At 33.6% G+C, this 13,471-nt stretch overlaps 1 protein-coding gene across 1 annotated transcript; it reads left to right on the top strand.

The window, feature by feature from the left end:
- The first annotated feature begins 109 nt into the window (after window positions 1–109).
- LOC128205303 (RBPJ-interacting and tubulin-associated protein 1-like) lies at window positions 110–4,460 on the top strand. The gene is made up of 2 exons (XM_052906835.1): window positions 110–184; window positions 1,607–4,460. Exon 2 carries the CDS (start codon window positions 1,632–1,634, stop codon window positions 2,295–2,297), a length of 666 nt encoding a protein of 221 aa, XP_052762795.1. The 5' UTR covers window positions 110–184; window positions 1,607–1,631; the 3' UTR covers window positions 2,298–4,460.
- The last annotated feature ends 9,011 nt before the right edge of the window (window positions 4,461–13,471 follow it).

The following is a 13,471-nucleotide window of genomic DNA, read 5'->3' as shown; positions in this document are numbered from 1 at the left end:
ATTGTGTTATGAGTCAAAGATTGAATTCCATTCTTTCCCATTGTTCAAAAAAGGTAATTATATCATAGAAATAAAATAAAATATATTCATTACTTTTGAATTAATTCTACTTCCGCCGTCTTGTGTCGGCTGTTTTGATTGGACAAAATGGTCACATGTCATAGATTGTTTACAATGGAGACAGGTGATCTATTAATTTTTATTTCATGTTGTCATCAGCTTGTCATCCAAGCAATTACTACGAGACATTTAAAATAGCATACTTTAGATACTTATAGAAATTTGTATTTGACTGCAACAATTAATTCTTTGTGAAGTACATTAGCACGTTTATTTGGTAAAATGCATGTAGAAACTGTGTCATGACACGCTTAGTTTTAATATAAGCAGCTTAAGCCGTTTGACCAGTTGACCCAATATTTTATTGCATAATTTGCATTATATTAGTCTGTTCAGAAGTAAGAACTAATTTTGTTTAATATTGTGACGGTATGAATTAAGTTTTAACTTTAAAGAAGTTTTTAAACTATATAAATGTTTATTAATTCAATAATTATTTATTGCAAATTTATATTCATTGTGTAAATGTTCCACATGTTCTGGATTTAACTTTATGGAATAACCAATGGGCATGTACCTGATTTCACCTTCACCTTGTTATTATTAATGTCAAAGTATACAAGCATAATTGAATTGCAATGTTTATTTATTGATGGCAATATTATATTCATATTCAAGAATCTTTATTTAAAATCAGGTATATGATATCGAGGGGTGAAAGCGAAAAGGTTCTAAGTGACATTAAATAAAGAAGCAGATAGAACCTTTTCGCTTTCATCCCTCGATATGATAACAAGAAATATTAGCTCAATGAGCTATTTTCTGACATGAATAACAAACATACATTACATATCAAAACATAACAATACCGATGGGCGCTTGATTTTACCTTCACCTTGTTATCTTGGTCATTAATGTCAGGATTTAAAAAGGCCAGGGTACTAGGTCAAAAAGGATACTTTTGGTGGGCATTTAATGAAACTTAAAGGTGCTTAAACCTGCAAGGGCCAATGTTCAATTCTTATTGTGTATGTGTTGTGACTACTTTCAATACTCATAGTTTATTGTGAATACTTAAGCTATTATCCTTACCTAAGTGTCAAAATTATGTATATTTGTTTTTTATGCTAATTTCTGAATAACTGACTCTGTCAAACAATATGGCACATCAGGGTGTAGTTATGCACCAGCGAATTGTAACCATGCCCCCGGTCCAGGGGTATACCGAGAATAGCGGGGGAAATGGGCCCTGTTTTTACCTTCCAGCTGGCCCTGCAGTGCCAAGTGAATGCGGTGGTTTTGTTTTCGCAGGGCGGGAATTTTACGTGGGATTGGCTGGAGTACCCGCTATTGCCTTGACCTGGTGGGGGGGGGGGTGGTGGTGGTTACAATTAACTGGTGAATAAAACGGCAGCAGAGTACTGGAAAAGGGCAGCGCGGTGCCCCACCCAGCTATTCAGGCCTAGCTGGAGCACTCTTAATGTAATATTATTAAGCATGGTATAAAGCGGTTAATTAACTATAGCATTTAATTACTTTTTTTCAGGTTGAATGTGGCAGGCAAATATAAAATGTCAGCTCTCGAACTCACAGGCAGCAGGCCACCGTCAGCCGGCCCTCGTCCGTCATCTAGAACGTCAAACCGGCCTCGTTCTGGGTACAAGGTTCTCGCAGATAAATCTAGTGTAGATGAACTTCTTTTTGGTTCTCATCATCCAAGACATGAGGATGAGGTGACATTTAAATCTCCTTGGTCTACACCACAAAGAGAAAGTAAAAGTGATAAAGAAAGGCTGTTTTCAAAGAAACCCAAAATGCGACCAATGCTGTGGGCTCCAGATTCAAGGACATCAGTTACTAGTCACTCTGACCGCAAAGGTTTTAAAGGCTCAACTAGAAGTAGCAATCATCATAATGATTTAGACAAGTACAGGCCTGTAAAACAAACACCATCATTCTGTGATGAAACTTTGTTTGGTCATAGGTTAGAGGAGCCGTCTTTTGAAGCGCCCTGGGCTGAGAAAACTAAGAAAGTAAAACCATACTTATTTTCACCTGTTGACTATTCAAAGTTAACCAGAGAGCAATCAACCATGAGTGCTAAGTATTCCTCAACTGGTACGATGGATGGACGGCCACCGTCTCGTCAAGGCCGCAGGCCAGTGACTGCGACAACTAGACCTGTCACTGTTGAATCCTCATATGATATTGCAATAAAACCAACTTGGAAACCATAAAAACATTTAAAACATTGCAGACAGAGAAATGAAATGGAACTGTAGCTGTGGAATCCTCACATAATATTGCAACAATACCTACTTGGAAACTGTTGCAAAAAGTTTCAAAATGAATTGTTAATTGGTGCCTAAAAAAATATCTAACGTTTCATCTATATACATTTATATATATAATAATGTTATAACTGGATAGATATATAAAAGATGCTGAACCCTTGTACATCTAAATGGGACACTGCTTAGTGCTGTTAGCACAATGAATGCAGGGCCAAGTTACACATTTTAGAAAAGTTAACTGTAGCAGATTTTAGCTTGTATATATATCCTTATATTGTTAATGTTTTAAATATTGTTGTTAGATATCATTTTAAGATAAATTAACTGTTATTTATATATATGTTATTAATATTGTAAAGGTGTGTGACATTGTGTAACGTTTTGATGGCATTATATCTGAAGGCATTCATCTCGTTTAAATGTAATCTAAGGTAGCATCAAATGCACTTTATAATATCATCATAATATTTCGACCTTCATACCAATGGGGTGTTGTAAAGTATAGTAAGACACATCAATATATTCAGTGAAATATAGAGTTTTGGCCAGGTCATAAAAGAACAAGTTGCTGCAAAAAGGGACAGGATGCTCAAAAGATAACTTATAAGGGCTTATTGTATCAAGCTATGAACAACTAATTCATTAGGAATTTGACAGAAAATGTAGTGCTTAATTTAAGTTATATTAGGTTTTAACTGGTAAATACGCAGCATTTGTATGTATTTATAACCATATTATTAAGTTTTAATGAACACAAAAGAAATATTTGGGTACCATTTAGCATTTAATTCTATGAGGGCCGGAGGGATCCCATGCTGGTCTCCATTAGCAGGGTTGTCATTATTTTTTGATTGAACCGTCTCAAATAATTAAGAAACCAAAAAAAAATGAAGAAACCAACCAGCTACTACTTATTCTAATTAAAATTCACTTATTTTACCAAATTTGTACTAGCCAAATTGCAATTTAAACTGTCCATTTTGGCAATCAGGCTTTTCTTGTTGAAAACTTTGCATGAGGACAGAAGGGTGCTACCAAAAATGGACAGGGTACAGCAGCGTTCGATAGCTCTAGCTGAAACACTAATCAAGTACAATGTAAGTTAGTATCGAACAATGCATTGAATGTTCTACCTGCTACTTGAACTCAGGATAAACTTTGTTATAACTGGCTAGAATGGTTAGTCAAACAAGCGGTCTAAAAGTTCAGTTTATGTATGTAAATTATAATCACTATTTAATAAGAATAATGAACTTTTGAAATGATTGTATATCACGCTCGTTGATTTGAATGGGATATTTGTATTGGAACAATTTGTTACAGATACTGTCATGCTCAAATTTTAGGGAGCATTTAATTATGTAGTGAAATATATTTGTATTTATTTTACAAATATTCAAATTATTTATATATTGATTGATTTATAACAGATTCTTTACTTTTACTAACAAGATATTTTTAATAGTGTTATGTTATGTTAACATGTTAAACTACAATTGTTAAAATCATACTTGTTTGAAGAAAAAGAAATGCATTTAAATTACTGTATTCATCAAAAAATAAGTTTGTATGATATAATGTAGTCTGTAACAAAGTCAGGCCACAATTTATAAAAAAGTTTGTTTGATGTTTTCTAACAAACTCACATACAAAAATACCTGTGACCTCTGTTGTTTCATAATAATTTTTTAAAGAAACACAAATACCTGCCACCCAAAGATTTTTTTAGTCTCTCTGCTGGTCGTAATTATTAAAAAAGATATGAAACAAAAAATTGTCTTTGCCTTTTTATTGAACTAAAAGGCTAGGAAATTAAGTGCACACACACAGACTTAATAAATCTATATTCCTACCCGCACTTAAAAATGTTGATGGAAGACTTAAAACAAGCTAATAATTAATTTTAGCCTGTTAATGAAAAAAAATGTCTCATTCACTCAATCTCGCACTTTGTACCTATTTTTATTATTATTTTTTTCACAAGACAAATTATGTATTATTTTTTCACTTGAAAACATGAATTTTGAAAGTTGAGTTGTTACACATGTTTATCTCATCTTTTTACATATTGTATTTGAATATAGATATATTTGAAAATAAAGTACTTAAAAAGTTAAAATGCCAACTCGTTTGAATATTAAAAATTTACAGGGACTTTCTCACGTTTTAATGGCACACACTATAGGTTAATGCATTTTTGTGTCGCCTGACTAGGCGACATATACAATGTAGGGATTACTTTTGTGGGCAGCGGCGGTTTTCACTTGTACGGAGCATATCTCGTAAACTATTACTGGTATCAACTTGAAATTTCATATGTAGATAGATCTCGTTGAGGGCAAGTGCAGTGCACAAGAACTGTTACTCTTGCTTCCATATTTTTTTAGTTATTGCTCTTTCTTAATTTCCATGCTTAAAGTTTTGTCCGTTGGGCATATCTTGTAGAATATTATAAAGAGTTATCAACTTGAAACTTCATACGTAGATAGATCTCATGGAGGGCAAGTGCAGTGCACAATAACAGCAACTCTTGCTTTCTTAGTTTTAGAGTAATTGCACTTTGTTAATTTTTATGCTTAAAGTTTTGTCCAGGGCATATCTTGAAGAATATAAGCGGTATCAACTTGAAACGTTACCTTCAGTTCAAATGCCACCTACACTTGAAAGTTAAATGGCAACATCATTGCCAATAAAATGCCAATCAGCTATAATGTCGACAGTAAATATTTTGTCAGGCGACACAACCGACTCACAGAGTTCTAGTTTAATTTAATGTATTATCATGTTTAACTCATTGAACTGTTCTGATCCAAACAACAAAGCTTACGATTTGAGTACAGATTAAAAATATTAGCCTTTTTAAATGTTAGCTATGTGGCCACAAATCCCAAGTTAAAAAGCCAATATATATCGCTTATGTTTTTTTTTCATCTTTTCACAAAGGTATACTTTTGTTTTTGTTTTGATCATTAGACCAAAAAATGGTATGGTTAGGGTTATCATATTCAAAAACCGGTAGGGTAGGTAGGTTTTTTTATTACGCTATTTTAAGAACGCTATTGTAATCGTTGGAGAATGGTGATAAAGTAATCTTCTGTTTAAAGCTTTAAAGGTTTTAAACTACAGATTAATACACACACTTTTTTCTCCAACTGAATATAAAAAAGGTAGGCTCGGCGCCTATTTCGGAGGTAGGGTTGGGTAACCCGAACCGAATGTATTTTTAGGCCTTAGGCCTTTTTATCTGTACTTGTTATTTGGTTTGCAGTAATGGCCAAAACCGACTGTCGATTTTTCATCTACAAAATTAAGTCGGGAAATTTGAACTTTGCTGTTTATCGTGTTGACATTGTGGCAATTACCTAAACGCAAAGACATGATGAAAATATGCATGATCAGCCCCGAGTCTGTAGTGCCTAGGGTTTGATACGCCAGTGCTAGACGTCATAGTTCAGGGTAGAGCTCCTTTTTGACTGTCTTTCTTTTGCAACTTTTAACTGGGAACAAAAACAAAACCACAACTCTATGGCGAACAGCCGCCACATAATTATTTCGTTATCAATCCCGCAGAGTCATGGCCTCAAGGCACTCGCTCGTGTTTTGTAAAGTGTACTCTTGTTTGTATGACGAAATAACGTGTGGCAAATCATTAGGCATGTTAAACGTTACAGCCGGCCGGAACCATTTGACAAATGTTGATATATGCTGAAATATTTGTCTTCGTAGTACACGGTTTTGAATAGTGTTAATAATGCCATTCATCAATAGGCTTAAATGTTAAGTTATCCTCATGTTTGTGTATGAATACGTGAGGTTTTGTTGTCAGTTTTCTAAAAAAAAATCTTGACTGCACCGGCGTGGGTTCGAACCCCACTAAAATAAGAACATATTTTTTTAATACTTTTAGTGTATTCTTTCTGCATTGTAGGAATCAAATAGTTTTAATAGTAGCGTTTACTAGCGCTTACAAATGCATAACCTGGAAAAAATGTACCAAAAGATGAGCGAGTTTCTCTATTAATAAAGCTGAAATTATGAAAAAAGTTTTGGGCGGGTTTTCCCCTTCTGATTTGCGTGTTTTCGCCTTTCTATTTTGTTGTGTTATTGCGTGCACGAAATTTATATTGCCGACCACAAAATGTAAAACAAAAACATGTCGAAATTTTAATACCAACTGCTGCCCTTGCTTTTCCTTAAGTCTAGGTCGACAAATTGCTAATTTGCTGTCAATATGAATAGAAGATTTTCTACAATTCAGGTAAAATAGTAAATTAAGTCATCTGTTTCTTTCAGTGTATTTCTGTTTGAGAAATCTGTATGATTTAATTACTCGCATGTTAATACTATTGAATAAATAAACTTTCTTTTTTTGCAACGTCTTATTATTTACTTAAGAATGCTAACCCAAATACTTGTCAACATGACACTGACATACGCACACAAACAAAGATGTACAAGTTGATACCCTTGGTAAATATGGTCAATCGGGATAAATTTGAATAACTTAAAACATCAATCAAACATCAAACACCTTCGCCTAGTCATCTTGCTAATTAGTTTGTCAAATGAGTAATTGAATATTAACTTGAATGTAACCGCTCGGGAATGCTAAAATTTGTGATTGTGACACAAATATGTATGACAGGTTCAATTTTCTTACGTTATATACCGTGCAATGTTTCTATTTTTCATTATTTATTTTTATTTATTCAAGAATATGTGTTTGATCATTTTTATTTAATTCGAATGGATTCATTTTGTATATTATAAAGGTAAGAAAACATTTTTGATTATTTTTAAGAAAACTAAAGGCATCTCATTTTTCTAAATATAGTAGTCTCAAAATTTTACTTTTAATGAAATATGTTTTTAACATAATCAATCATCATCTTTATCATTACAATTATCATTACATTTATTATTATTATTATTATTATTATTATTATTATTATTATTAATTTCATTATTATTATTGTTATTATTATTATTATTATTATTATATTATTATTATTATTATTATTATTATTATGTAATTACTATTATTTTTTTATTACTATTTTTTACACTTTTTCTTTATAAATGAAAACATGCAGTACTTCGATAGCTTTTTATTTGAAGTAAAAGTAACATTTTTATATGTTAAACCTATTTTCAAACGTCACTTAATTTATTTGTTGAAATATGTTTTAAATAAAAAATGAACTACACCATCTATTGTCTTGGATTTTTGAAAAAACCCCACTAAAAATGTATCATTATTCACATTGTTACATTCTTGTTTTTCTTTCTCTATTGCATTTTGTGGTCGTATCAACACGTGTGGATCCACACTTTGAGGAAAAACAATTGTCCTAATAGTTTAGAATAACATTTTTTTGCTTAAAAGTACCTTTAATTATTTCAGCATGATTTACATCCACGAAGATGCGCCACCGCGGGGAGCAAAGTATGCCGAAGGCATGAAACACAACCCGAGGTTCCTTATGCCATTGGTGGAAAACCTCATTCACTTCGAGGCTCAAAGAATACTACCGGATATGACGCAGACTTATCGTTACTATATTTATACACTATCACGTGATTTACATGAAACCGGAAACAGTGTTGTTCTAAGGACTTCAAATTCTCATTTCTTCGTTTTGACAATGTGCTGTAATCATGCATACGACGGATCTCCAAGACTTTATATAACCATCGACAGTTTCTATGGCGATGAAGAAGATCTGTTTTTTCGCGGCCGGATTTGGGATTCCGGATTAGGCTTAGTGTATAGCGCATTAAATCTCATCGACAGACTAAGTTTTTACTTTTGTTATAAAAACAATGCTTTACGATTTTCGCAAAAGTTTTTGACTCTACAAGGAATAGGATATCACAGGTTTATGCACGACTTTGAAAGAGTGTTACTTATGGCTTACGGACTAAGTGCGGCTGAGATTTTTCTTGATCTATTTTTTCGGACACCCAGACCTTTGTACAAGAAACCAGAAACCTACATGATGTCCCAAATCAAAACAGTAGAGAAAGCATTCTTTTAAATACTTGAACGTGAACTCATGTTTTGCGATTTTGTTTCTCTGTGCGCAGCAATCAACTCTTAAGACTAAAAGAAAATCACTGCAATGCTCATGTTGTTTATCTTCTATGGGGTTAACAATTAAACTACCTGAAATCTGAATTTGAATCTGTCTTGTAATGCCTCAGATCCAATAATTTAACCATGCTAGAAATTCTTATCTTGCCCACGGGCGAAGATAAAATTCCCGTATGGAACTCCCTTTTAATGGTCACCACATTGTAATTACCTCCCTTGTTGTCGTCTGTAGCATCATGCCTTTTTCATGGAAACCTTGTCTTGTAGCAATATTTAGAACGCTAATTAATTATTTCTCGCTTCAAACGTCACCACAAAACAGTTTTCACGCACCTTTCAAAAAATAATGCTTCACTCTCCTTAGAACTATTTAAAGACCGATTTGACTATTAACATAATCTGAATTACTGCGCGCATATCCATGACAAACACGAATTATCGCATATCCATACGCAATTATTTTCACTAAGCACAAAAGAGTTCCAGCAAAAAAACACCTCTTTTTTTACTTAATATTGTTTAACTAAGGTGGGAGAAAAAAACATCTACCATAGCTGCTCGTGTAAGATAGGTTCATCCCGACCCTCGCGCAAGGTGTTTTGCGGAAACTCGGTAAACCTCATTGGCAAGTTCAATCTCAAAATCAGACTCATCTTTAAGTATGTTATACACACACGTTTACTCGCTTCTCTTCCCAAACGAAAAGCGTTATTTTACCAAAACTCGCTTAAACCCACTCGTAAGCGTTTTTTTTCTGGGTTTCTTCATAAAATGTGTGTTAAAAGCGGGTTTTCGTGGGCATAAGTAAGTTTTAAGAGGATTTTGTTCACAACAACTGTGTGTTTTATGCACAAAAGTAGGCTAAAGTGCGTCTTTTTCTTCAAACGTGCGTCTTTTTCTTTGAAGTTAGCAAAAAACCGAGTCTTTTACAATAGAAGAGATTCTTTATTTCTCTGAAGCGGGTCTTTATAGTCTGAAAGTGAGTTTTTGGGCACAGAAGTAAGTCTTTGAAATAAGGTGATTGAAAAAAGTGGGTCTTTTCAAAATAATGAGTTTTCACAGAAGGGAGACACCGTAAAAAGGCTCACTTTAAACTCGCTTTTTAAAAAGTGGGTCTTTTTGTTGTAATGAGGGCTTTTAAAGAATTTAAAAATATCTCTGTACTGTTTAAGCATCCTAAATTTTTTGTTGATTTTTCCCTGTATAAGTGCTGTTTATGAAAAGGACATAAGATCAGAATATCATCATTAAAAATTATTGTATGAAAACAAAATATAATTCAACGCATTCATATTAAAACAATACATATCCATTTCCATAGTCCAATACTTCGCTGTCATGGACGACGGGTGACCCAGAAACAGACGAGTAAAACAACAACATTAGAATATATACGGTATGAAATCAATGGCTACAGCTGTGAACTAAAGAGTTAAGACATATGACTATTTGAATAGCGTTCTTTCATTGAATTATTATATAATAATATGTGATGACATATTGCTTGCATTTTACATTACTCTCAAAATAGCACAATTTATACACGTGTTTCAATATAACAAAAAGAATAAATAAATGGCGACAACAATGGTTCTTATGAGGGATACAGAGTTTAATTTGAACGAAAGATGCAGAAAACATGGTGTTTTTACCTTATGAAACGAAATTAGATCACAGTAAACCTTTTGTCACTCACCAATCATTTAATAATTTGGTGTTTTCAGCTATAAAATTACACGGTTACAATTTTGTTGTCAGTAATTAACATTTTCCATAAATGCATTATTTAGTAAGTAGTTCAAGGTTTATCACTCAAAATTTACGTTTGTATTGATTTTGAATTAGAGTGTCACTTTAATATAACGGAAGAATGATGCATACTATGGAGGCTATTCGTTGCCAAAAGTCCAGACGTGGAATTCCCACAATGTGCTTCTTAATCGTACTAAATATCTCTTACATTTGTCAATGTAGACGTGCTATTTGTTGTTTCTGTTCGTCAGTTTTTCCGTATTGATTTGTCATTAGTCATTATAGTAGTCAAAATGTATATTTGTCAGATCGACCCTGTATAAACTCACTAAAACATAGATCGTATAACTTGCCTTTAACAATATGATGATGTAATTTAGAAAGCCGAATCATGCATATATAGATGTAAAACTGCAATCCTACAGTCGACACTCGCATTCGTAAAATGAACATTTGCAGTACAACAAGTCCAGGTCTACAAAAGTGAATTGACAAGTTCAGAATTACAAGGCTAAACGATTTCGCCTATACCTTATATGGTAAATGTCACCGAAAGAAACGAAGGTGAATGGGCGGAGCTAACGAATCAGATTTTCTTTCGTTTATTTCCGTCGAATCAAGCAAGGGAGATAACATCTTCGCCTACCTCCTGTAAATTCCCGGTTGTAAGTCCGAGAACTCTCTCTTTATTTCACAATAGAAACTAAAATTAACTTAATCTTTTATTTTATTTTGACGATCAATGTTCCTAAATGGGTTATAAATCACCATATTATTTAGTCAATTGCAGTTTGGTGTATCTGAGCTGGGCTCACGGACCCAGATTTATACTGCCACTGTCAGTTTTTTTTACTTATATACCCAAGCAAGCAAGAATTGTTCATTTATTATATTTACAAGTGGACCATGGGCGGGTCGTTCAGTGTGTGTGTGTGTGGGGGGGGGGGGCTGTAGGGCCTGTGTCCCCCCTAGTTGGCCCGCAAGTAAACTTAAAGGTTAATTATTTTGTCAATATTGCTCAGAAAAAAAGTACTTAATTACGCCATAATGCACCTATTCAGACTAAAAATATTTAAAATATTCTAGGGGGAGTACCCCTAAACCCCACTTCCCACATTTTAAACATATTTATGTCATGCCCACTCGAGGGATCATGTCCAAAAAGTTGTGCCCCTAAGTAACGCCCCTCTAACGCAAGTCCCTGTTCAAAACCTGCTCCAGCAAACCCACGAAACTTTTGATGGACATCATAATGATATCCACCTAGTTTTGTCTGATGTTATACATTTACTATCTTAATAAGCATGTATGGTGTAAACGTGTAATTTCGATACATCATTGAAACAAAATATCCATGTGGATGGAAGAAAACCCTCCAACCCACTTGTGTCCCCCAGTTATGAATTACGGGATCTGCCACTGTGAACCATAACAATCAAGTGGGGGATTTAAAGAACATGAAAAAATAGATATCGTGAGTCTTAGATTAGAAAAAAACAAACGCGCGATTTTCCCCTCCAAAAGGGCTAGGTCCGCTTCACCTAAATGTGAAAAAAGCCCTGACTGTTGAGTGTGGGTGGGGTATAAAAGGTAGCAGCAAGTAATAATTGTTTATTAGCAATAAATTGACTTTATCATTAAAATACTTTATTAATTAACTATAAAATAATATTCGTTACAGTATAATGTACGAGTTATATGAAGTTGTAATCTTAGTGTATTTTATCCATACAGTTCCAGCTACCAGGTAAGAAACCTCTGGGGCATCTTAGTGAATAATTTCAACTTAATGAAAATTTAGATTTTTTTCTTCGTAATTTTTAAATTATCTAATATTACTTGCAATCTTAAACATTGCAAAAAGGCAAGAAATGTCCTCTAATGGTAGAATTTAAAATAGTGTTTATAGTAATTTAAAGCTGCACTCTCACAGATTGACAGTTTTGACAACCTTTTTTTGTCCCAGACTCGGCTGATTTTGGCAGCAATGCTTTCTATACAAATAATAAGATTACTCACAATAAAACAGATCTAAATTGTTTGGAAAACTGCCGACATTTTTCATTTTTCTTAAAACGTTACTGTAGTATCACTTTTAGCCATAAAACATCAATTTGCGAACGTAAAACTGAAAAACTGTATCTGATCTTTTGTCAGCAGTCTTATACCACTGGTATCCAGACATTTACGCAAAAATTGGCTCATTCCAAAACAAAAAATAAAAATAGTTGTCAACATGGTCAATCTGTGAGAGTGCAGTTTTAAAGGAAAAATAAGACAATGGGACTTTTCATGTTTGAAGTATAATTTAATGCTAATGACTTACATTTTGTTGTGTTTGAGTCAAGTATCATTTTGCATACATCTCATTTCATGTCATATGTGCGTATTAATTACTATTATATAGACATAAACATGTTGTAATATCATATATTATTTTATTCGACATGAAATAATTTATAATCCATCCTGTTTCCAAATCATAGTCCATAGTGTCATAATATAGATGATTCATAATGTCCATAATAAGGTTCGCAATATCCATGGTCCAAAGTATCCATAATTGGTTTAAATAGAGCCGAGTGATAGCGGAAATTTCCGAAAGACGTAAGGAGGAGTTAAGACATGGTTAAGGCACACCGCAATGTAAAACTCTGCATGTGACTTTCACAGAATGACGTGTGTTTAACATACACACCTTTATAAACACGACTGAATCATCTGTTGAATAGATGCAACGAGAATAAAACTCCAATCGGTACAATGAAAAATGAAAATGTGCAGTGTAAAATGTAAACATACAACCGATGAGTTGGCGGTTGTAAAATGTAAATTGGTAAATCATCAATGATACAAACCTAAAATACACACATACACGTCTGGACTTTTGGCAACGAATAGTATAGAAATCAAGGCATTGAAGGATGTACTCGTTTGATCGGAGTCACTTTACCTTCCATAACAAGAGCATTAAAGCGAATGCCAACGTACAGCGTTGAACAATTATAAAAATAAACACATTGGACCTCGATTAACTGCGCATTGTCAATGGTAAGATAAGTTTCATGGGAATAACTTAAAATGTTTTCAGCTACGGCCAGATATGCAGGTTTAGCACGTCGCTGACGGAGTTATTACCACAGTATCTATGATAATAATTATTGATATAATGGCCAAGTATGAAGTACGATGAGTTGTATGTGACTTTCTTAAGCTGTTTTCAGTAACGTTCAATTATGCAATATGATGAGTTCCATGTCAATTTTCTTAT

This window comes from Mya arenaria, chromosome 10 (genome assembly GCF_026914265.1).
Source record: "Mya arenaria isolate MELC-2E11 chromosome 10, ASM2691426v1".
Lineage (NCBI taxonomy): Eukaryota > Metazoa > Mollusca > Bivalvia > Myida > Myidae > Mya > Mya arenaria.
The sequence above is the reverse complement of the archived record's forward strand: the minus strand, read 5'-3'. Positions and strand labels throughout refer to the sequence as shown.

What these genes read in the sequence shown, in the direction of transcription:
- LOC128205303 (XM_052906835.1), top strand. Translation starts at nt 1,632, where the DNA reads ATGTCAGCTCTCGAACTCACAGGCAGCAGGCCACCGTCAGCCGGCCCT.